Here is a 26,110-nt window from a genome sequence, read left to right on the forward strand (position 1 = left end):
GGACCTGCTAGGCTGGGAACAAACACGATACACCAGCCCAGGTCATCGCCAGTGGAACAGCCGGCAGCAACGTAGGGCCAAAAATATTGTACCTTTCAGGGAACAACAGGAGCAATTGTATATTTAAACAAAACGGACAAAAAGACACAGTCAGGTTTAAAGGGTCACGAAGTTCCTTAGAGGAGCCCACACGAAGCTAGATAGGTTGCCAGATATACGTGCATAGGACATCAGTTATCTTTCTCTGTGGTTGACCCTCATTCCTGTCCATGGAATCTTCCACAGGATCCTTCTTTTATCTAAAATTCCAAGAAGCCAGAAGTTCAGAGAAGCTTTGAAAATGTTCAATCGTTCAGATTATATTCACATTGCGGATTCTTGTGCTGTTTTTATAGGGTCCAATAGTGGCAGAAAAAATGCATTTTTGGGGGTTCCACACAGTCCCAAACAGGCCACGGTTTTTTGAATCTTGGGAATATGGAGGACAACACTGTCTGGCTCTAACCTGCTGATTGGTTGTAAGTAAGCCCCCTTCAGGGTCCTTTTCTAGGTTCCCTAAAGAAACGTCACTCCAAAGCAAGCAGGAAGTAGTCAGAGATCACGACAACCCTATTCCTGCTTCACCATCGCATCTAATTTTTCTTTTTAATTAAACAAAACGGGGGAATGTTGGAATTCTGTCTAAGTTCCACCCCTACAGCTACCTGCTCCACCCCACAGTTGCTTGGCAACAACCAGCTGTACCTGACTATAAAAGGGGCTGCTTGCCCCCTCCTCCCTCTTTTACCCCTCTCTCTCTTATTCCCTCTTACCTTCTCTTCCCCCTCTTGCTCTTTGTTTTTCTCTGTTCTTGTCCTCATCCCCCTCCACGTGCCCATGGCTGGTCACTTTCCTCTCTTCTACTCTTCTCTCATTAAACTTTCCACATGGAACCATGATGTCTGAGTGTCTTCTGTCTGGGCACTGGCTGAAGTTCAAAACCCTAACACTTTCTACACCACTCCGCCCCTGTCCCGGGGGTTTACTGAGATGACTCATCAAGGAGACAGCTATTGGAAACACTTTATAAGCTATAACATTCCATAAAGATACGAGAAATGTTTTTTTTTCCATTTCATTTTGGCCTGTGTATGTATGTTGGACGTGTGCATGCAATGCCTGTATGGGTCAGAAGGGGGCGACAAATCCCCCAGAACTGGAGTCAGGGATGGTTATGACCTACCATGAGAAATCTGGGAATAGAACCCAAATCCTCTGGAAGAGCAGCGAATGCTCTTAACTGCTGAGCCATTGCTCCAGCCCCTAAGAGTCGAGGGATTTTTATGCCTCACATCTATCTGCTTTTATTTGGAGTTTTCTACCACAAAGAGTTTGTGCTGGCAATCCTAGTGTGCCTAAGCATACCCAGGGAGTGTGTACTGCTATATACAAAAGTCTTGGCTCCTTTTTCCAGGTCTCTCCAAGGCTGAGAGCTTGGTGCCCAAAAGGGATTGGGACCTTCCAGGAAGGTCAAGTGGGAAGGGATCTATCTTCAGGGTGTCGCTGTTGTTGAAGGGGTTCCATCCCTCATGGCTGTTAGACTGGTTGTTTCAGCTCCTCCTGCGCTGTTGGCTACAGACCCTCTACTTTCTTGCCAGGCTAACTGTGCCAACACGCAAGCCAGGAAGACAATGGGTTTCTAGCAACACATAAGCACAGTCTTTGTTGCCTAATCACAGAGGCGACGGGTGCAGTAATATTGATTAAAAGCAAGCCACCGGCTCAGCTCACAGCGAAGAGGGTAGGATTATATAAGGACAGGGACACCAGGTGGGAGGATGGGGGACCAAACCTTGGCTTTCCTACTTGCACTTTGACCACCGGCCAAGCATTTGAACACACCAGTCATCCGTTCCTGACAGCGACCTCAGGGAGTGCGAAACAACACCTCTCTCTTAGAGGCAAAGACACTGAAGTTACGACAAATCCGCGTGACAAATGCTGGCACAGACATCACATTGTGGGTCCTAGCTCAACCACCCAACTGTGCTTAGGTGTTTGATTTAAAAAAACAAAACAAAACATTTATTTTATGTGTATGAGTGTTTTCCCTGAGTATATGTATAAGGTGAGTCACATGCATGTGAGTCTCTATGTGGATGCTGGGAATCGAACCTGAACAGTGAATGTTCTTAACCACCCAGCCACTCCTCCAGCCCGACACCATTTTCTTATAAGACATAGGGCCCCACAGCTCAGGAATGATGAGACATAGGCCCCTGATGACGAGACTGGAGTCCCCATGGAGACTAAGCCCTTCCCAGCTGTCCATCAGGGTAGATCCCATTAGACAGGCAGTGAAACAACTCTAAAAGAACCGCTTGTTTCCAATATTGGTGTTTTGAGGCAGGGTTCGTAGCCCAGGCTGGTGCAAAACTCAAGATCCTCAATGTTGAGATGATGGGTGTGCAGCACACACCTTACGATCTGCTTGGTTTCGTCAGACAAGGGGGTTGACAGGTGTGATGGCCAGCCTTTGACCTTCCGGCCTCCAGCACTGGGAAATGAATGTCTAGTTTTCCAGCAGCTCAGTGCATGGTGTTAGGAAATGTAACAGCCACTGCGCCTTTCCTGCTAATATCCAGGACTCGGTGTTCCTCTATTTTTTTTTTTTGGTTCGGTCTATAAATATTTTATCTTATTTTTCTCATTTTATTAGCTCCTTGAGAATTTTATACAATGCATTTTGATCACATTCATGCCTCTCCGCAATTCCTTCCATATCCACTCCCCCCGTTTTATGCCATTAAAAAAAAATCATCGAATACAATAAATGCTACCCGTATACTCTTGGCTCTGAGGTCTCCACTGGAGCATGGTCAACTTACAAGGGGGCCGTATCCTTGACGGAAAAACCGACCTCTGTTCTCCTAGCAACTGTCATTTGCCGATAGCTCTTCAGCTAGGGGTGGGACTTTGCGCCCACCTCTCTGATTTTTAAGGAGTCTTTAGTCCCACCATGGCAATAACATGCCCATTTGACAGAATGACACATTTGACAGAATGTGTGATGGTTAACATTGGCTGTCACTTTGACAGAATCTACATGCAGCCAGAGGCATGTCTGTGGTCTGTGGATTTAGCTCTCCTGGCCTGTAGGGGGCAGCATCCCAGGAATGAGCCAAGAGGAGACAGCTGAGTGCCAGCAGCATCCCTATCTGCTTCCTCGCTGCAGATGCCATGGGACCACCTTAGCCCTGCCCCTGCCATCACAGGGAGAGCTTCCCTCACTACCTTGACATCATGGCTTTCCTACACCATGATGGACTACACCCACTGGGAGCTGGAATCAACCCTCCCCGAAGTCACATCTGCTGGGTGTTTTTGTCATAGCAATGAATTAAGTAACCAATATGAACAGGGACCTTGGGGAGTTAAGTGGCCATTCTTAAGATCGTAGAGAACCGGGATCTTTCCTACTTGGCCCAGAAAGGACATGCCAGGAAAGCAGTGGCTTTGTTCTGCAAAGAGAGGAGGTCTGGGGATTGCACAACCATTCCTGTCATTATTACTGGGAGCACAGGTGTCATGACTGTCCCCGTCACACAGCCCATCTAGTGCTGACTAGTACTGCTGTGACAAGTGCCTGAAACTTCTGGAAGAATACATCTGCTCTTTGCAGAGGAGCCCTCGTTTTTATGATGTGTAACTCCTTTCCTATTTCCATTTTTCTCCTGTGTGTGCACATGGAGTGCATTTATGTATGTGTGTACGGTTTGTTAGTTTCTGCATATGTGTGGTTGTGTGTACGCATCAGGTCTAGAGTTGAGATCAAGGATCACCCTCTATCACTTATCTACTCCCTGAGGCTAGGTCTCTCTCTCTCTTTTTTTTTTTTTCTTTTCTATTTTTCGGAGCTGGGGACCGAACCCAGGGCCTTGCGCTTGGTAGGCAAGCGCTCTACCACTGAGCTAAATCCCCAACCCCCCGAGGCTAGGTCTCTCAATCAAACCCAGAGCTCACTGATGTGACTAGTCTTGTTCCGGGGACCTCCTCCCTCATTTCTACCTTCTAAGGTTGGAATTAGAGGTAGCCTGCTACACCCGCCCACCCACCCAGCATGTGCATGGGTTTCTCGGGAATCCTAACTCTGCTCCTCCCATTTGTGCACTAAGCACTTTAACTGATGAGCTGTCTCCTCTAGCCCCCGCCGACATTTTACTGGCCGCAGTGAACTCCCTAGATTCCAATCTCTCCTTCAATTCCTGGAGATGGTCCTGCCTCCCAGGACCCACCTTCGACATTAAGACTCACTATTACTAGAGCCCTGCTTGAGGAAGACACTCTTAGCTGCTCCTCCTTTATGCTGTGCCCTTGATGGCTTGGGCAGTAACAATCAAAGATCAAAGTTGACAAAGGCTGGGAGCAGCCTTTCTTGCAGTGAGGTGTGGCCATGGGCACGTTCAGCTCATGAGAAATGATGGGTACAGATTCAATGTCCAAAGGGACAGAGGAGGCAGGCTTTCTGCTTTGCCACGGTTAGTCCCAGTGGCTGCAGTTCTCAGTGGGGGTAAGCCGTGGTGGGTGGAAGTGGGCGTAGCTACACTTTGGGGGTGAGGGAGGCACAGATTAAGAATCTGAGCACTGGGCATCTTTTTGGAGTAGGGCTGCCATGAAAATGTAGGCATTACAAAGAGGGAGAGAGAGGCTTGCCCTGTCTGTCACAGACACAGCCCTTTTATTAATAAAAGAAACCACCTCTGTTTATATAGAGAGCACCTTGGTCTCTGATAGCTACCCGTTTGTGTGGAGAGTAGGGATACATGGCCCCAGCAGCCCACCAAGGACCAGGGTGACTTGCCTTTCTCCTTACTTAAGCACCAGAGTATCCTCCCAGGGTAGAAAATTAAGGACAGGATGGATGAGTTGTCTCCGCCATTTAGCTGGCCTAATTTATACACTGCTGGTGAGAAAATGCCATGCTCGAGACAGAACAAGTGTGGAATAGCAAGGACCACTTATGAAGAATTAATGTGATCCTGGGAATGGAAAGGGGAGAGTTATCCGGCTATCTGGGAAAGGCAGGGACAAGCTTTGCGGTACGACCTGTCACTCTGTCTTTGGGAAGGGTGTGAGGTCTGCCGGACCGATTCAAAGTTATTAAAATAACCTCTCTGCCTAAGTGTGTCTTCCCACACCGCTTTTATTGTTTCTTTTGAATGTGCTGTTAGCTTTTCTTCTGAACAAAGAGTTGAAGGGTTTACCACCTTAGGGAGTCTGAGTGTCACTTCAGAAGCCTTAGAAGGAGGGTGACAGGGCTGGGGTGCACGGTGATTAGGGAGTGAGTGCCTGAGGTCTCTGATCTATGGTGACTAGACCCTGAGGCGTATATAGATCAGAAGATCATATATACGCAGCCAGTCTTTATGCTGGCTTGTTTGCCGTACTGAAGTGGCCACCCTTCTATTCTTCATTTCACAATCTAGACATTTGCCAGTGAGATTTTTGTACACAAGCACGATGGTGCCACCACTCTGCTGGTGATATTTGAAAGGTTAGGAAGCACTCCCCTCGCTGCCTGTGCCTCTGCCTTTGCCTGGCCAACCCTGATCTTTGGTTGCCGTTGTTACATTGGATCATGTCAACAGAGACACCCCTGTAGTGGATCCTGTATGTTAGAGCACAGGATGCCCCCTACTGGTTCCTGAGTACAGGAGAGTGGAAGTCTAGCTGCCAAGGGCATTGCAGGAAGGAGCCAAACCATACAGGACTTGTAGCGCAGAACAGATTCTCTTTAATTCGTAATACTTTTAACAAGGCCTTGGTTGCAAGCAATTGACCCGGATTTGAGTAATGCCCTCCTTTATTGGACTTAATGACACACCCCACTTCTCCAGTGGGCTTGCTCATCCAATCACCTTCTGTCTTTCCGGAGACCGATCAATGTCACGAGGCGAAGTGTGCATGCCGGTCATGTGAGCTTCTATATCCCTGGGGTTTGCCAGACAGTCCGTCATGGTGTGATAAATGAATATGGGCGTAAAGATTCCAGTCTCGCTTTTGAGATTTTCATAAAAAGCGAGTGCTAAAAGAAGACACCTTCCTAGGAGGACCTAACGTATTCAAAATCAACACATGAAGACTCTTTAGGGTCTCAGGTTTGGCAGGGCAGATTCATCCTGCAGGCTTCCGAATCCCAGCAGGGCAGCCTTACAGAGAGATAAGAATGGCAGAGACCTGTGTCTTCCTGTCACCGGCAAACTCAAGGTTGACAAAGCTCCGTGGCTTTTGCCACCTGAAATAATATCTTAATAACTTGTCTGAACGTCCTACAGAGTCCAGTGGCTCTATAATTTCTAACTAAAGGCTGGGGGCTGGGTTGACAGCTTAGTCTATAAAGCGCTTCGTGTGCAAGTATGAGGACCTGAGATCAACCCACCTAGAAGCCCTATGACTAAAACCAACTGACCAATCAATCAACTAACCAAACAAACAAACAAAAAAACCAAGAAAACAAACAAACAAACAAACAAACAAAACCCCAACAAAACAAAAACAAAAACAAAAAACAAAAAAACAAAAAACCCAAGAAAACAAAAAACTGGGCTCCCCAGTGTCCTGGGGAAGCAGAGATGGAGAGAGCAAAATCTAGAGCTGAGAAGCTACTGAAACTCTACCAAGAGTTAAGGACCACCTCGGGGACCAGGAGATAGTTCTGTGTGCAAAAACATTAGCTGGACAAGTCTGATGGGGCAGACAGAGGCAAGTCTGATGGGGCAGACAGAGGCAAGTCTGATGGGGCAGATGGAGGCAAGTCTGATGGGGCAGATGGAGGCAAGTCTGATGGGGCAGACAGAGGCAAGTCTGATGGGGCAGATGGAGGCAAGTCTGATGGGGGCAGATGGAGGCAAGTCTGATGGGGCAGACAGAGGCAAGTCTGATGGGGGCAGACAGAGGCAAGTCTGATGGGGGCAGACAGAGGCAAGTCTGATGGGGGCAGATGGAGGCAAGTCTGATGGGGCAGATGGAGGCAAGTCTGATGGGGGCAGATGGAGGCAAGTCTGATGGGGCAGACAGAGGCAAGTCTGATGGGGCAGACAGAGGCAAGTCTGATGGGGCAGATGGAGGCAAGTCTGATGGGGGCAGATGGAGGCAAGTCTGATGGGGGCAGATGGAGGCAAGTCTGATGGGGGCAGACAGAGGCAAGTCTGATGGGGGCAGGCAGAGGCAAGTCTGATGGGGCAGATGGAGGCAAGTCTGATGGGGGCAGACAGAGGCAAGTCTGATGGGGCAGACAGAGGCAAGTCTGATGGGGCAGATGGAGGCAAGTCTGATGGGGGCAGATGGAGGCAAGTCTGATGGGGGCAGACGGAGGCAAGTCTGATGGGGGCAGACAGAGGCAAGTCTGATGGGGGCAGGCAGAGGCAAGTCTGATGGGGGCAGATGAGCCTACGTTGGTAGACTCTGGAACTTTAAGGAGGCAGGACTTAGGTAGGTTACTAGGGACGAATAGGGCCCTTGAAGGAAAGAGCCCAACCCTGGCTCTGCTCTCACCCAAAATGCCCTGGTTATAAGAATGCATCAAGAATCCGACCATACCTTCTTTGTCACGATGGACTCAAAACCCGAAGCCACAAACCCAAGGAGTTCTTTCCCCTTCTCACTTGGTTCTGTCAGGTACTATGTCACATCAACACAGAAGTAACACATAGCCTCAAGATGAGAACTTCCCCTGGGGTTCCAGGTAAGCTAATCTATAAGGGGGGTGGGTACATCAACCAGTTCTAAAATACTCCATATATCGGGGCCTGGAAAACATGTTCCCCAAGCCCCTTTCTATAGTTAATTATAGGCAAGAGAAGAGTTTGACGGCTTGATACTTGGCACAAGTCAGCTCAGGTCAGATGCCGAGAGGGACCAACTTAATACCTTGTTGGTGTGCGCAGGGAACCACTTGCCACACCAAGTCAGGAATGGAGAGAATAATCATTTCATTTTAGACACGGGGTTCAGGCTCAGCACTTGGGCCCTTGGTGTAGGAAGGCAGGCCCTATAGCATCTCTTCCTGAGGGAGTGGGAGAAGGACTTACGATAAGATGGCGAGGCGTTAAAATGGATGCACCAACCGTTAGTATTCATATGACTTTGGCAAGCATCTAATCCAGAGTTCCCAGAGTCTCGGGTATCTGTTGCTATGCTACCCCTCCCTGCCCACATTAGTGAAATAAAACTAAAGCAATCATTTCATTGTCTCGTGGTTTCAGTGAATCAGACATTCCAGAAAGGTGTGTCTGGGTTGTTTTGGGTTGAGGAATCTCCTCCTACCATCCCAAGCCCCTGCATGCTCAGCTGAGGGGCTGAGGTAACAAGGGGGGAACTAACGGGTGTCACCTTTCCCTTTATGAAGCTCGGGGTTTGTCCCTGGAGTCTGTCCATAGAGTCTGGCTGGACTTCCTCCCCACATGGCGGCCTCAGAGTCATCAGACTGCCTCAATGTGGACTTTAGATTCTTTTCTGGCCCAGCGACAGAAGTCATACGGTGTCGCTTCTGTTGAGGAATATTAGCCAATCGGAAAGCTCACCTGGTTCCAATGGGAGGGGACCCAACGAGGCCTCCCAATAAGGAATGAGAGGAAAGGTGTATGAGCTGGCAACAGGGACGGTGGATACTTCACAAGGACACAGCCAGTCCATGGCCTTGAAGTCACTATGACTGGGGATGATGGATCTCTGATCTCCCAGCTTCCACTTCCAAGTGCTGAGCTCTTAGGCATGCACCATTGTGCCCCGTTTATGTGCAGTGCATGCCAGGTGAGCTCTTTACCCACGGAGTCACACCCTCAGGCCTGCCATTTGGAAGCAGGTTACCCTATCTCTTCTTGTGCACAGGCGACAGAGAACATGCGTGACAGGCTTCCCACGTCGTGGTTTCCTCAGGGGCCCAGTCCATGGGCATTGCCTTCTGCCTCTAGTGTCTCTGTAGAAGCATCCGATTTAATAAAGGAAATGAATTTCCTTCGCTGTAGCCAGGCTTCGCCAAAGGATGATCACAGCACCAACCCTTGAGAGATCCCTGAGATTCCCTTCAGAGATCAGACGTCAGTCTGAGATGCTGACTGTGGTGTGAAGGACGACGCAGTGAGGGGTGTACCTTTCGTGGGCCCATGACGAGGTGGGGCCCTGAGAAAATGATGCCATGCAAGAGACCTGGTGTGAAAGAGGTTTACTGGGGGAGGGGAGAGAAGTAAGGGCCTGGGAAAGGAATGGAAGCAGACGAGTGGACATGCAGACAGACAGACAGACAGACAGACAGACAGACAGGAGTAGAGTCATGAGGGTAGAGAGAAGGAGCAGAGAACAGATAGAGGGGATGCTTAGAAGAGAGAGAGAGAGAGAGAGAGAGAGAGAGAGAGAGAGACAGAGAGAGAGAGAGAGAGAGAGAGAGGCAGAGAGACAGAGACACAGAGAGAGGCAGACAGGCAGACACACACTCTCACAGAGAGAGAGAGAGAGAGAGAGAGAGAGAGAGAGAGAGAGAGAGAGAGAGACAGAGACAGAGACAGAGAGAGAGGCAGAGACAGAGACAGAGACAGAGGCAGACACACAGACACACAGACACACACACACACACACACACACACACACACAGAGTACAAGCTACTTGGGTCCCTTTATAGGCAGCACACACCTGTTACAACTGTACTGTGGCATGTGGCTTTGGCTTAAGTCATGACGGAAGCAGTTGCTAGGTCCCCGAGAGCAGACCAGTGGAACAGCCTGTTAACAGACTGGCCCTCCAGAAACTAGGACTCCTTCCTGTCTTTCACTTCCCCCAGGTCCCACCCTCAGGTGTCTCCCAGCAAATCCTCTTAAGAGATTTACTCCCTACAAATGACAGGGTGCATCAAAAGGCCTCCAGCCCCTAAGCCTTCCCGCTCTGCGCCCAACATGCTCAGAAGTCTAGGAAACTGATGGTCTAACGTCTGCTTCAAGTCGGAGGGAGGGAAGATTATAGCAAAAATCACACAGCTTGTACATCCACACGTGCACTTGTTTTGAAGGGCCACATGAGCCTGCTATACGCCTGGGAATGGCGGGGCTTGGGGGTGGGGCACACTTCTTTCTTTGAGAGCCCGGGATGTAACCACATGCCACTGAGACAGAGATTTTTCTAATGTGTGTTTGTTTGCTGTCTCTGAGAGAGGACTTGGGGTGGGCAATTTCCCTCTGGAGAAAGGGGATTATCTTACTATATCATTCCCTAAGCTGCTATGTACAGTAAGCAGCCCCGAGCTCCGCTCAGACTCCAGCATCCTTCAAAAAACAAATGACCTCCTACAGCTAGCTCTAAGGCAGGCAATTGAGACCACTTAGATGAATGCTAATGGGTATTTTACTTACCATTTTCAGTGATTTTTGCTTTCTGAAAAGCCCTTCTCGTTTATTACCTGCCTGATTTACATCGTTCCCCCCCCCTGCAGCATACAGTCCCTGAAGCTTTATGCTCTTGGGCTAAGAGAACAGAGCTGCCAGCAGCTGCTGCTGCTACAGGAAGAAGAGAGAATGACATCAGCTTTGAGCCGTGTTCTATGGAAGCACACGGGACCTCAGAAGGTCTATCCAGAAGATCACTTGACAGCTGACCTGCCACTCAACAGGAGGAAGGGCAGGTAGGACAGAGGCATATGCACCCACCCTGAGTGCGATATATGTAAGACTGCTGGTGGTTGGGGAAGAGGGAGCAGCGATCAGATGCATTTATGCTTCTTCTGGAAACCAAGGGGCGCCTGTATGATTCATTCTGTTTAGAAAAGATCCTGTGGTGGAAAAACGGATGGTGGTCCAGCCTTTGGCGCTGCTGGCCTTATTTTCCAAGTTCCTTGCTTGGAAAGAGGAAGTAGGCTTGCTCCAGGATGACTTCTGGCAGTCTCTCTACCTAGAAGTTATAGATAATCAACTTCCTGAAGAAAATGGGCTCTATCCTGGTGGGAGCCTGGTCACTTTTGCATAGAACCCTATTAACTGCAGGATCATCTTCCTGTACAATGAGTCTTTTGTTGAACCCTCTGCACTGTGGTTTTAAAACAGCTAGCTGTTGGGTGTGTTGGTACTTAACTGTAATAGCAGCCCTCGGGAGAATAAGAGAAAAGTTTAAGGCCAGCATGAGACCCACACAGTGAGTCCAAGCCAGTCTGGGCTATTTGAGTAGATACTGGCCCAGAAAATGAAGGAAAGAAGGAAGGGAGAGGGAGGAGAGGGAGAGGGAGGAGAGGGAGAGGGAGAGGGAGAGGGAGAGGGAGAGGGAGAGGGAGAGGGAGAGGGAGAGGGAGAGGGAGAGGGAGAGGGAGAGGGAGAGGGAGAGGGAGAGGGAGAGGGAGAGGGAGAGGGAGAATGCACAAGTGTGCATAGTATGATAGATTTGATGTAGCAATCTGGTTTTTTCAACTGCTCTAGAAAAGCCCTTTGCTCTGACTACACTAGGCGCCATGCATTCCCACCTGGGAGGCCCTGAAAGCTAAAAGGATACACTGTGTCACTCTATTTATGCATGTGCAGCCTGTTTCCCTCTGCAACACTTCTAGAATGGGAGCAGCAGGTAAGTTCTGCCCACCTCCCATCAGGGCAACAGTGCCTCTGGTCTTAGAACACTGTCCATGGTCCTGAAGCTTCAAATGCAGGCGTCCCTTGGGGCTGACCCCCTAGCTCTGCAGTTTAGATAATTTGCATGACAGTTGCCAGGGGGACGTACCTCGGGGTTGCCGTCCCTGAGGAAGGGAGAACCCGGCAGACGGAAGCACGTCCCTTTTGCATTCTCTTGGGTTCTCTGGGTTGTTCTAGAACAAGCCCCAGCCTCTTCTCTGAGCCTTATTCCATTCACAGTTGGGTACCAGACTCTGCCTTCCCCAGTTCCCTCATATTCATATTAAATATTCATATTCCTATTCTCTCTGCCTGTCTGCCTCTGTGTCTCTGTCCTTCTCTGTCTCTGTCTCTCAGGGCAAGTATATGACTTTCTGCTGCTAGCACCCTCAAATTGGACCACAACACAGTTTTTATATTTTATTATTTTTAAATAAGGGATTTACTTCCTTTAAGATTTATTTTTTAATTATACATGTATATATGTTGCTGTGTGCAGATATATGTCTCCTGTGTATCCAGGAGAACACGGAGGCCAGAAGAGTGAGTCAGATCCCTTGGTGCTTGAGTTACAGGCAATTGTGAGCTGCCACGTGGGCACTGGGAATTGAACCCTGGTCGTCTACAAGAGAAGCAAGCACTTTAGACCACCAAGCCATCTCTCCGGCCCTGATTTTTATTGTTTGATTATATTTGTATCTGATTCCTTTTAGTTGCACAGCTGAGGCATTCCCTCCTCGGATCGTTTGTAAACGCCAGATTTTGAAAGAAAAACACTCTCAGTCACTTACTTAAACATTCCATTTGGGTGCCCGTTCCTTCTAAGCACCTTCATTCTTTATCTACCTGCCTGGCCACGTGACTTCGGTGGTGGCGGCTGTCAGAAAGATTTAGTGAGACAATGTGTGCATTTTCTAAAATGCCGGACCCCAGGGAATACGCAGGGGCCTGTCCTGCATGCTGCAGAATGCTGGGAAATACACAGAGTATCCTATGGCTCAAGTGAGTGTTTTTAAGGTGCCATGCTTGCTTGGGAGACAGCTTTTAACAGCCGTGCTTTAATAGCCAAGCCTAAAAGGAAACTTCAAGTGCAGATGCAAGCTGCATTATGTCAGCGTGTTCGACTGGGAACAGGTGCATGGCTGGGTCAGGATTCCTGCAGCTGGCGTCTGTGACCCAGAGCAGGTGCCAGCTGGATCATGACCTCAGGGGTTATACCTTCCAGCAACTGAGCCCAGTTCATTTTAGGGAGTGCCCATCCCAGTCAAGAACAATCTTGGGCCCCTGAAGAGTGGGTTTGTAAAAGATGGTTCCGGGAGTGCTCAGGGCAAAAGCACTTTTCAGAGGAAAATTCTACACCGGAGTCCAGGGGAGCCAGCTTCTCTCTTTCTTTCTGCTACCTGGAGGTCATTCTCCCAGGTCAGAGAAAGCACTTGCCTAATTGATCACTAGCTGCTTAGGCAGGACTCTCCTGGACGCTGAGGTCTGAACAAAGGCTCAGAACAGGGAAGGGAGATGAAAGGTAAAATGCAGGATGTTTCTAAAGGCAAGAATGCAGAAAGGGGCAGGAGAGTGAGTTCTGATTCAAGTCCACTGCTGTCTGCCCACACCCATACCCTTAGTCTTTCCACTACAGCCACAATGGTCTCTCCCTCAAGCCTGGCTCACAGAGCCACATGGCTCTGACGGGGAAAGAGTTGGACCAAGTGTTAACTGCTGTATTGGCCTCGCACTCTAAGTAGGAAAGATTTCCTTATAGGCTGTTAGCGGACCTTACCTAAGAGCAGAGATGCTGAAGATGAAAAAGAAAAATGGCGTGGGGGACAGGGATCCATCCATAGAGTAAATAGAATACTCTCAGATGCGTGTGTAGCCCTGGTACAACCTATCTTCCTGGGTCTGGGGAATTCTGGCTTTGAGTTCCCGAATGCTACAGTTCCTTGGGGGAAGGTTTTGAGTTAGGGAGAGAGTCCTCTATGCTATCTTTGTAAGTTTTGTGAGCAAGCTTTCTTTCTCAACATTTTGTCTGAGAGGCCACTTTTCCCTAGGGGAGGCAGTGGGGGGGGGGTCTTTTGATTCTGAGTCTCTGGCTGGGTTGCCCAGAAGCAAGCTCTGGGGTGGGGAGTCATTTGAAAGTGTTGGAATTAACAAGGAAATTTCTTTCCCTGCCCTGGGGAGAAAATAGGAAGCAAGAGAGAAGAAAATGATCCCAACACAGCAAAGAGGTCCAGCAAGGGCTGTTCTAAAATCCCAGCTTCCAGCCTGCTCATGCGGGGAGTATACTCCAGTGTCCAGAAATGTTTGGTGCTGTCCAAGTGTGACAGAGCTGGTCTTTCCGCACTCCACCCCTGACCTGTGTCACAGGTAGGGCAATGGAGGAAGAAAAAGCCCCAGGCTTCTTCCAGTGATCTGCAAGAGTAGGCCAAAGGGACCCTTCAGTCTAGAGCCAAGCCCTAATGAAAGAACTATAGAATGTGAATGTTGGTATCAGGAACTGGCTTTATCGTTGGCCCCTGAACCCAGGGATGATGGTGACGTCATCCATAGGCGACAGGGACCCGCGCATCTGTTGCTATGGCAATCACCATACATTGCCAGTGTCCATTTGGTTTACCTCCCACCTTTACCACAGCCTAAATAAAAGGCAGACCCTTCTTGACCTTCACTGCTTCTTCTCTCTCTTTCCCTCTTTGTCTCCGTCACCCCCTTTGGTCCCCTTCCCCTGCAATAAACCTCTCTCATGAGGAACTGCATTGGCCTGGTGTGGTCTGTCCGGATGGGAGCTGCGATTCTATCACGACAGTGAAGACAACTAGATTGCTGGAAACTAGATTGTGACACCTCCCCCCAACCCCATTCCCATACTGAAGCCCCTACCCTGCCGTGACTGTATTCGGAAACCAGATATTCATGGAAGTAGTTAAGTCTAAAGGAGATCCTGGGGGGGACCACAACCTGATGAGAGTGGATGCACTAAATCCAACTTTGACTCAGCATGAACTGTCATGGTAGAGCCCTCTTGTAGACGGGAGAGGACTGGACATGCAGAGAACATGGAAGGAGCAGCCCTCAGTAAGTCGCCACAGATATCCCTTCTTCACTTGAACACCACCAAGCCTCATCGTAAGCTGACCAGAGGTGTGTGGCCTGTCACGTGTCAGCGATGGGTTCATATTTGGGACAGGTTCCCAGAGTCAACCTCCAGTCAGTCAGTCAGTCAGTCAGTCAGTCAGTCAGTCTGTCTCTGTTTTTGACTCTGTGTTTTTGACTGTCTCTCTGTTTCTGTTTCTCTCTGTCTCTGTCAGTCTGTCTTTCTGTTTCTGACTTTGTCTCTGTCTCTCTCTGTCTCTCTGTCTCTCTCTCTGTCTCTCTCTGTCTCTCTCTCTGTCTCTCTGTCTCTCTCTCTCTGTGTGTGTGTGTGTGTGTGTGTGTGTGTGTGTGTGTGTGTGTGTGTGTACAGTTAGTAGGGGATCCCTTCTTTTCTTCTATCATTGAATTCTGGGTCTTAAACCTAGGTCGTCAGGCTTGGCACAAAGTGTCTTTACCCATAATGCCATATCACTGGGTCCATCTTGCTTTTCAAGCATGAGTCTCTCACTGGCATGGGCTCCCCAAACAAGTCTAGGTAGGCTGACCGGCCAGGAAGCCTCAGGAAGCCTGGAATTATAAGAGCAGGCCACCATCTTTGACTCTTTACATGGGTTTGAGGGGACTGAACTCGAGCCCTCCATGTCCACACAGCAAGCCCTCTGCTGATGGGCCCTCTCCTTAGCCCCAGTAGCCCCAGCAAATCCTCTCTTATAAGCCAGAACTCTGGGATGTAAGTGAGTTCTAGAAATACAGCTGCAGCTTCCACTGCTCCAACGGGCAGCTCGCCTAATTGCTGACACTCACGAGGGACACTGCAAGAGCCAAAGGCAAGACGCAAAGCACTCTCCGTGTCTCCAACTGCCACCAGCCAGCATCCCACAGAGAGGCTCCTGCAGGCAGCCACAAATCACGAAGATGGGGGCGGGGGTCTGTGCCAATAGAATCCTTAGATAATTGACTGAGGTTGTCCTTGAAGCAAGAATGCTTGGTACACATATCCTGATAAGGGCTGTCTGCTTCTTCCCGGTTGGCAGGGAGGCCAGCTCCCGTGCCCATGCCCGGGGAAGCTTCAGGCATGGGAGAGCTATAACTGTCAGTCTTCCTCAGAGGTCTGGGGAGCTTCTCTGCTAAGGCTATGGATGCTGATGCAGTTGACCTGAGCATAGACCCCTGCCCCAGGATCTCATGACTCTAGCATGACTCAGGGATTGTGAGCCAGTCACAGGAGGAAGTTCCATGCAAGTCTCTGTGAATGCTAAGCAGGGCAAGCAGCTCTGTAGGTAAAGTGGAGCTAAGGGCTTTGAGCTGGGTTTGGGGGTTGTTAGGAGGGTTTACCCTGGATTGCTTAGTGGGGGGTTCGGATGACATCACGAAGAGTTTGGAGGTCAAGGTAGAAGGTAGTTGACTTGGAGACCTGCTTATAAAACAGAAACTATATATGGCAGCTCAGAAGAGAGATGGCTGGCTGAGGCTGGCTCTGTGGGTGTGAGGGTCAGCCACGATTCCTGAGGACAGGATTACAGGTTCCCAAAGACAAGGAGAGGGGCTCTCCCAGGAGCTCTTGAACTACTTGCCCGCATCAACTCCCAGGGAAGTCACTTGTATTCTGAACTCGAGAACTCTCAGACGATGTCCTTAAGTCATTTTAAGGCACTGCATTGCAGGTGACATTTTCCAGCAATAGGAAAAGAAGACCCAAGACAACGTAGAGGCAGAATGGGTGACAGAGGCCACATCTCCCCTTGTCCTAAAAGGCTGGTCCACGAGCCACTCTGATGAGGCGTTTTCTTAACTGACGTTCTCTCTTCTCAGATGACCCTGCCCCTGGCTTGTGCCAAGTTCACAAAAAGTCAAACCAGGACAAGCTCAATGAGCAGAGACAAGGGTCCTTCCCTGCAAGCCCCTCCACACGATCCTTTAGACCCTGAACTGCATTTGGATGGATGCCTGCCTTGAGACTTGAAGCAGAAGCTTCTTGTAGGGTATGCAGATACTCAGAGGCTATAAGGATATTCTGCTGGGGCTAGGAGGTGACTCAGTTGATAAAGTAGGTTTGATCCCCAGGAGCCATGGGGGAAATGGGGTAGGCATGTGCTTGACATCCCAGCATTGGGGACAAGAAGACAGAAGGACCTGGAGCTCACTGTCCAATCAGCTACTTGGCCACTGAGAAACACGGTCATAAACAAGGTGGATGGTACGTGAGGAACAAGAGTCAAGGTCATCTTCTGACTTAGACACACACACACACACACACACACACACACACACACAAACACACACACACACATGCATGCATGCACGCACACACACATACCAATACATATTTCAAAAAGCATACTGCATACTGCCTTAAGGTCTATGTCCTGTGTTGATTTGTTGTACAGTGATGACAAATCCAATGCTTTGTGTGATCCGCCAGGAGCTGGCTCAAGAGCTCCACACACCCTGGGTCCTTGAGATCAGGTGTGACTCAGGGGTACCTACCCAGCACAGAGTGGAGAGCCTCACAGGGCCTCGTGAGTGTCCAAGCAAGGGATGGGTGTGAAAGGTGACGCATGCCACTGTAGCACAGATGACTAGGCTCCCCCACAGCAGGTGGCTGTCTCATGGTCTGTGCTAGGCCCTGATGTAGAAACACTGTCCCTGTGGCTGAGTGACAGCTATTGTGAGGTCCCGGCTGTCACTGACTGGGATGGGTGTTTGGGCACACTGGTGATATTGGCTCTTCCACAGCAAGGGTACGGAAGGAGGCGAATAACTTTCTAAGACCTCACTCAGGGAAACTGAGAGCAAGCAGGCACAGCCAGGTCCCCTCCACCACATACACCTGCTTGTGATCACCCAGAGTCAGGCTGGTGGCAGTACACCTGTCAAGAATAAAACTAAAAGGAAGCTGTCCTGAAAATGAAGCCCAGCATTCTGTCTAAGCCACTCAGGGAAGGTCTGAAGAGATAGTTCAGTCGTCACAGGCACTGACTGCTCTTACAGAGGACTTGGCCCCCACTTGATGACTCACACCCACCTGTAACTACAGTCCCAGGGGATCGGACACCCTTTTCTGGCCTCTGTGGGTACCAGATACAGATGTGAAGCACCCTTTTCACATAATTAAAAATAATTTAAAACAAAATCCCTCTGAAGAAACAAACTAGGAAAACCAGGTACATAGCGGCCTCCAGACAGGGTTCTCAGAAGCCCCGGAATACACATGCTGACTGCATGTCTCTTCAGAGTTTTCTATAAATGTCCCATCTCCCTTTCATGGGTTCTCAGTCTGTGTCTGACCCAAAGAACTATTTACCTATATAAGTTCACTATCTGCTAGCTAACAAGCCTGCCTTCATTTACTTAAATGTCTATGGTCGTTATATTTTACATAAATCCAATGGGCAAGACTTTATTTGTCTTCTGACCTCCCTTATAACTAAGGGACCAGACATACATTTCTTTCTGGCCATTCTCCTAACTCCTATCCCCAGGTCAAAGACAGAGACATTGAGATGTACTCAACAATTCTTCCAGGGGTCACCAGTCACCACGGAGATGGCTGTGGCAGAGGCAGAAACCAGGCTGTTCACCATGACGGCTGTCTTTCATGGTTGGGTGTTAAAGGAGGATTCTATAGAGACTTCCATGCATTAAGAGTAGGGTAGCCATAAACAAAGTGGAGAAGTTTTCTGTATAATGGCTGCATCGGGAATCTGGTAGAAATCAATGTATGTAGGGTAAACATTAGAATGAAATAGTTGTTTTCTTTGACCTCGAAGAAATCATTGTAGAAAATGGATTGTTTTCTGTTACCCTACAGTTATTTTTCTGAAGAGGCTTTGCAGCTTGTGCATGACTTTGGTCATAAGACAGTCCTGGCACACCCGGAATGTCTTATGTTATTGGGTACTGCAAAACACAGACCACAAGGACTGCAGTTGCTAAGGTGTGGTGCCTTCCTTCAGGAAACACATAGATTAGAACAGGGGCTTTTGTACAAGGAACCTGTTTTACCCAAAATGCAACTTCTGTGTAACAATTATTAAATTTGTTTTTGGGTGGCTGTTCAATACAGTCCACAGAGGCTGGATCTCCCTGTTGCCAGCAACACGTTAACTCACTCTTGAGAGACCCTTTTTCTTTGATCAACCCATGTGATTTAGGACACCAAAAAGTGGCACCATTTTAAGGGTCAACTAAGACATGTCCCATAACTGAACCTTTCTTTTCTAAATCTAAGTTTCTTCAGGAAACCACACTGAGAGAACAGGTCTAGAGAGCCCAGACAAGGGAACACAATTCTGGCGGAAAAACCAAACAAATCAGACTGCACACTCTGTGCATACAAGGAAATATCACAAAGCACTCCATTCGTATGTATGATTGACACCCGCCATTCAAAAATTGAAACTTCGACCCTGGAAAAGCCAGCCTTGCTGACAGTCAGATCCATCTACCTGTGGACAGCTCTTGGGAACCTGTCAACTTTTGTGGCTGTGTTTTTCCTGACCTAAGCAAAAACTGAATGTGCCAGAGAAACAGCTGGGGTGCCAAATTTAGAAAGGGTTTCAATTTTTAATAAGAGAATTCTATGTCACTCAGGTTGGCGAAGCAATTCTTTTCTTAAGCGATAGCAGACAAGTCAGCACTGCTTTGAGTTAGGATGCATGCAAGTCGGTCTGAAAGTCTCTTAAGGACATATTTGAACCCATCTGAATGCTATCAGGCTACTGATGTGAGCACCATCTTCCTTAAACACTCAAAACCATTTGCATCAAGCATACAATGCACTCTGAGCATGCCCCCTCTCACCGCAATATCCTTCCCTTCTGTCCTTCCCATTTCTTCTTACCCTACAGATTAGCAGGAAGCCATTCTTCTAGATATGAATGATGATTTCATAATGATTTAACTCTTTCACCAGCAGTCACTAAGACAGGATCAAACACAATATGCATGATGAGTGTCTTAGGGTTTTACTGCTGTGAACAGACACCATGACCAAGGCAACTCTTGTAAGGACAACATTTAATTGGGGCTGGCTTACAGGCTCAGAGGTTCAGTCCATTATCATCAAGGTGGGAACATGGCAGCATCCAGGCAGGCATGGTGCAGGAGGAGCTGAGAGTTCTACATCTTCATCTGAAGGCTACTAGAAGACTGGCTTTCAGGCAGCTAGGATGAGGGTCTCACCCATAGTGACACACCTACTCCAACAGGGCCATACCCTCTAATAGTTCCACTCCCTGGGCTGAGCATATAGAAACCATCACAATGAGGCAGAGGGTTCATTATGTTGGGCAATTATCGTCAACTTGACATAATCCAGAATCACTTGGAAAGAGGAAACTTCAGTTGAGAGATTGCTTGTTTTAGACTGGCTACCTGTGGGGACATTTTCTTGACTGATGACTAATTTGGGAGATTCCAGTTCATTATAGGTGGTACTACATCTGGTCAAAGTGGCCCTGGATACTTTAAGAAGCAGGTTGAGCAAGCTTGGGGAGCAAGCCAGTAAGCAGCATCCCTCCACGGCCTTTGCATCAGCTCCTGCCTTCAGGTTCCGGCCATGTTTGAGTTCTTTCCCTGACTTCTCTCACTAATGGACTGTAGCCTGTAAGCCGAAAACCTTCTCCTTTCTAGGTTTGCTTTGGTCGTGTTGCTTATCGTGGCAACAGAAACCCAAGCTAGAAAAGTCATTTCAATTTTCTGTTTCCCATGGGTAGTAGAGAGAGATTTTGGGGGGGGGGGAGGAAACTCACTGGTCAGCGTTATCTAGGAGAATCAAAGCTGGAAGGAAACTTGATTCTCAGAAACCACAGTCAGTTTACTCGCGTTAGGTCAAAGGCGTGTGGTGAAATATTACATAGCTGTTATCATTGTTTTAAGGAAGTACTTAAAGTCAAAATGAAATGTTTCCTATGGAAAAGAAAACAAAAGCCCTCTTAAAACTCACGGTGGATATTATGATCCCAAACCTCTGAGATAATTAAACTTACTATGGATTTTCTGCGCTTGGAGATTTTATATATGAGACCCTGGAAGGAGATAAGCCTATATCTTAGCAGCGAGTAGCGGGACGCCTTCAAGTGACTTGAATTTTGTTTTCCAAAGCAGTCAGTGTGGTGTTTTTCATAGCCATAAAACAACTCTATTTTAGGGGTGATCCACAGTGTCTATGGAGAGTCTCTGGTTAAACTCCTCTTCCCCTCACAGTTTATCACCACCTTCCCTGCATTCATTCTCACCGATGACTAATCAAATCTGTGTGTAGAGGGAGCATTTCGCCACAGCATCCTCTGATAAGCCAAGGAGGGACAAGCCCACAGAAATGAGTTCAGGTGACAACGTAGGGGTGATGTCATTTCTGTTCCAATGCTCAAAGATCACATGGGTGGAGCCTACACGTGCTGACATGCATCATTGGCCACCCGGTACTCCCGTGGGCATTAGGCCTGGGGTTTAACATCTGGACCAGCAATGGTCTGTGGAGCAGCCATGAAGCCAGACAAAGCTCCATGCAAAACCAGAGTGTCCTGGAGGGGTAACTCACCTATTTCGTGCCCCAGGGCCCAGGCGCTGGCAGGACACGGAGGTGGTGGTGTGTTTCCCTCCGTTGCCCACCTCTTGCCTCACATCCCACTGCCGAGGCTCACTGGTCTGTGCAGTCAGAATGTTCACCCCCTTCTTTACCTTGGCTCTGTAGATGGAAGGAGAGACAAAGGGTCACAACATTAGATTTGAGAGTTCAGAGGTCCCACGCAGACGCTGCTATCAAAGTGCATGGGGCTATGTCCCTGCTAGGACCACACATGGAGGTGGAAGGGATCCACTCCCCAAGGCCAAGGGATCATGGAACTTGCTGGAACATCCTAGGGCATTCTCTAAATTGCACACGAGTTTTTTTTTTTTTTTTTTTTTATGTGATTCCAGGCATGTAGATCTACCAAGAAGGTAAAGAAATCGTTTACTGGTAAGAAGTTTGTATGTGGTAATACACATGGGTGCAGTGCTCATGGAGGCCAGAAGGGGGCATCAGATCCCCTGGAGCTGGAGTTACAAGTGCTGTGAACCACTATGTGGATGCTGGAAGCTGAACCAACTCAGGGTCCTCTACAAGAGCAGCTAGCGCTCTTAACCCCTGAGCCGTCTCTCTAGCCCCTAAGCATGGAGTTTAAAGAAATACTTGGGTAAGAAGTAAAAGCCAAGCAAACGAAGACATAGGAAGGAATAACTTAGAAAGCGACGTGGAAATTTAACAGTGCGGTGGTGGAGAACCCAGTAGGTCAAGAAACTTGTAAAAGAGCAGGCATTTTCAGACTAGAAGCGACTGGATGATTTTATGTACAATGGTCGATAACAGGCCATATGACCAGTGCACATAAAACACTGGGTGCACAGAAGGAAGCCTTAGCAAAAAGCATTGTCCGGGTTATCTTTAGCTGTCAACTGAGCAACCTGGAGTCATCCAGGAGCCTCAGTTGAGAACTGGAAGGATCAGATTGACCTGTGGGACTGTGCTTATTAGTTGTCATGGGAGAGCCCAGCCCACTGTGGAAAGCACCATTCCCTACACAGGGGGTCCTGAGTTACCTAAGAAAAGGTGGCTGAGCATGAGCCTGCCAGCCCACAGCCAGCACCGCCCCCGTCATGATTCTTTGTCTGTGAAGTGAGCACCTTGGTCATGTGTAGAAGGGTACAGCTGGGCTGCTATCAAGTTCCTGCCTTGAGTTCCTTCAAGGGTAGATTATGATTTGGGATTATAAATCACATGACTGTGACTTGGGATTGTAAGTCACATTCACCTTTTATTTTTTTTTTTTCTCGAAAAGTTGCTTTCGATCGGGGTGCTTTGTCACAGATACAGAAGAGAAACTAGGACAAGAGTCAAGCATCAGAATGGAATCGGAGTCCGTGACAGCCTCGTGGATGCGACTGAGATAGTCTAAGCAGAAGTGACTTCCAACCTGAGCTCTGTGCCCAGCCACTTACAGATTTAAAGTCCCCCATCACATTAGTCTTCCAAACATTGACCCTCTACGCCCATGCTTGGGAAACCACAGGGGAGGTGCTCCAGCCAGCCATAGAGGAGGTGGGATACAGGGAGCAAGGTCCAGACTTCAACAGAGAGACAGACACCCAGTACACAGATGGCCTAAGAGGCTCCCAGCAGCAATGCTCTGTGACTTCTCACAGAAACTCGAAGAGAAGTCTGTTCACCCCAGATGGGGTAACCGTGACAAAGAAAAGACTCTGTGCTCGTGAGTGCACTGGGGTGATTGACAGGACCATCTGTGACTCAAAGGCAACTGTGGTCACCCCTCCCCCCACACTGTGGGTGATGATTCATGAGGGCTGCATGCCTGGAGAGCTCCCAGCACACCTTGCAGGCAGCTCCATTCAAGAGCCCCCTCTTCGACAGATGCGTTTGCGCTTTATAAACCTGGGAACCAGCTATGACGCTCCTATCTTTCTAGCTTTCCAAGCCAGGTAAGTTTCTTAGATTTCTCCCCCAAGGAGGCAGGATTTCAGCCTACAGCGAGTCTAACGGCAGACAGTGAGATTCCTAATGACGTCTGTGATCTCAATGAGTTTGTCCCGAGATGTGACCACTAAGAGAAGAGTTTGGGAATGAGGATGAAACCGAGAGAAAAAACAATAAAATGCAGCACTGGAGAGGTGGCTCGGTGGTTAAGAGCGTGGACTGCTCTTGTAGAGAACCCAGGTTCAATTCCCAGTACCCATATGGTAGCTCCTAACTGCTTGTAACTCTAGCTCCAGGGAATCCAAGAGGTACACACACACACACACACACACACACACACACTCACATGCACACAACGCATGCCCTTGCATGCACACACACATGCTCACACATACACACACACATGCTCACACATACACACACATGCTTACACACACACATAAGTGTACTTTTAGTTTTGTATTAAGTCATTGTGCAAAGGACAAGTTGAAAGAGAGGAGGATGCACTTGATGGACAATATTTAAAGGCACACTAGCATGGGGCAGCCCCCTCCTTCCTAGCAGAGGTACGGCCACTCTTGAGTGTCCGGGGTCTTGGCACCTGTCTCTGTTGCTACGAAGAAAGGCTTCATGCCACGTGAGTCATCTGGAAAACGGTTTTGGTTGCATCTGAACTTCACTTGAGAGTCCAGATTTTAACGAAGCCACAATCATTTCTCCCCACTATAGTTCATGCGAACTTGAAAAACCCTGGTGGTCTAGGTGATGGGTAGTTCCATACCCGAGAGAGCTGGCGAGCTTGAGGCGGGGAAGGCCAAGAGCTGTAAGGGTTTCTTGTGAACATAGATCTCTTTCTTTGGTGGGAACAATGGGTATTTTGATCTATTCCATGGACTGAGCAGGGGAGACGGCAGCCTGAATTTGAGAACTGAAAATTTGCAAGTAGAGCCAGCACTGGAGATGAAAAAAATGAGTGACTCATCTTTGGGGACACCCAGCATCTAGGTAAAAAGTGAAGGTGAAGTGACCAGATAGAGGCTGGCTTTTCCTCCATGGGTGTGTGGACTAAAGCCATAGCAGACTGGGAATGGAGAGCCCAGCTCCAATCACCTGCCTGTGCTTCTTTGCCCCAGGCATAGGGTGTGTCCTGGTCCCATATGCCTTGATTTATGGGACTTCTTTTGCTGGCCACTGACGTTCCAAGATATCATTTGTTATTTATGAAGCCTGTGCTGAATTCAGTGCTTCTCAGCACAGGCTGGGTGCTGGGGTGTCTCAGGATATGATCCAGCTGTGGGCCTCACCTTGGTGACACATGCAGCCTCACCATAGGTGCCCATGCAGAGCGCAAACATCCATCCTGCATGTTCCCAGCCAGCGATCTCGCTCAGTTCTAGCTGGTTAAAAACAATAGCTATCTTTTCCCAATATGTAGTAAGAGGTGATTAAATGCTCTTAGAGAAAAATCAATGCTCGGTACACATTTTGAACACCGGGAGGCTAATTTCCAACCCGGAGGTATCTCCCTCTGGTCATTTGTAACCTCCCTGTGAAACGCTTTCTCCTGAAGCTGCTGGGTTCTGCTGGGATGCATGAACCTCTTGTGAGGCTTGAGGGCGTTTTCGGGTACCACTCAGTCTTGGACCCCGGGTAGCCAGATTTTAAACCTAGAGAGTATGTCAGAAGGTACAAGCATATAGTCATGGAGTGCACTGCCCACCTCGTTTAGCATATGTTGGAGTCCTAGCCCTGGACCCTCAGGGTGTGGTCTCATTCATAAAGGGTCTTGTGGTGGTGGTGGTGGGCTGATATGATGATTAAGCTGTAAAAACTCTTGCCACGCAAGCATGAGGACTGGAGCATGGATCCAAAGAAACCCATGTAAATACTAGGTGGGTGTGGGCACCTCTCACAACTCCAGTCTGGGAAGGCTGAGACCGGGGTGTGGTATGTAGATCTTCAGAGCAAGAGGGCTAGCAAGACTAGCCATTATTGGTGAGCTCTGGGTTTGATTGAAAGACCCTTATCTCAGTGAATAAGATGAGAGATGGAGCGAGTTGATACCAGCCTCTGGCTTTCGCATGCATGTGCACACACATGCACAGATACCCACACACATATGTCCAGGCACATACAAAAACATGCATAAACACGTAATCACTATGCACACACACATGCAAAAGGGGTAAAGGGTCATTGTGGACATAACCAAGTTAAAATGCAGTCATAAAGGTGGGCCGGATCTGAATATCTAGCATCCTCATAAAGCAGAGGGTCAGAGCAAAGGTCACAGCAAGAGAATCTACATGTGTGTATGGGTAAACATGGCTGTCACTCACCAGGAAGAAAGGCCAGATGACTTTCGAGATTAGCTAGTTTCTCATTGCTGGGGCTGACTATCCAACGACACCCATTTAAGGGAAGGGTGTACTTGGCTTACAGTTTGAGGGTACAGTCCATTGTGGCTGGAGCCTGAGGCAGCTGGTCACACTGCGTGCCCAGTCAGGAAGCAGAGAGTGCAAAACACAGATGCTCAGCCGCTCTCTCCTTGGTATGCAGAACACGGGCTAGTGTCGCTCACCTTCAGAGCAGGCCGCCCTCCATCAGTTAACCTAGTCTAGCAGTAACCTTACGGGCATGCCCAGAGGTCTGCCTCCTAAGTGAGCAATCCTGCCAAGTTGACAACACGAACCATCACAGCTTTTGCTATTACCCCCCACCCCCAACATGGGACATCAGCTTTGTTTTCCTTCCCTCTGTAGCTGAAGAGAAGACATTCGAAAGATGTCATATACTCACACGTGGTCACTATGGCACGGCCTCCCCCAGAGAACCAGCACAGGTGCCAGCACGTGAGGAGAGAAGCAAGACAGCACTGCTGCTGCTCATCCAGCCTGGCTCCCAGGAGATGTACGGCAACAGCCA

At 48.7% G+C, this 26,110-nt stretch overlaps 1 protein-coding gene across 2 annotated transcripts in view; it reads right to left on the reverse strand.

Annotated features, from left to right (window-relative positions):
- Positions 1–26,110, reverse strand: part of Tmem132c (transmembrane protein 132C) — a 321,460-nt gene that overhangs the window by 81,861 nt on the left and 213,489 nt on the right. For both annotated transcript variants that reach the window (XM_002727968.7, XM_039090106.2), the window contains exon 3: positions 21,254–21,400. In XM_002727968.7, the coding sequence (XP_002728014.2) occupies positions 21,254–21,400 (147 nt within the window). The remainder of the gene's footprint in view (positions 1–21,253; positions 21,401–26,110) is intronic.

Source organism: Rattus norvegicus, chromosome 12 (genome assembly GCF_036323735.1).
Source record: "Rattus norvegicus strain BN/NHsdMcwi chromosome 12, GRCr8, whole genome shotgun sequence".
Taxonomy (NCBI): domain Eukaryota; kingdom Metazoa; phylum Chordata; class Mammalia; order Rodentia; family Muridae; genus Rattus; species Rattus norvegicus.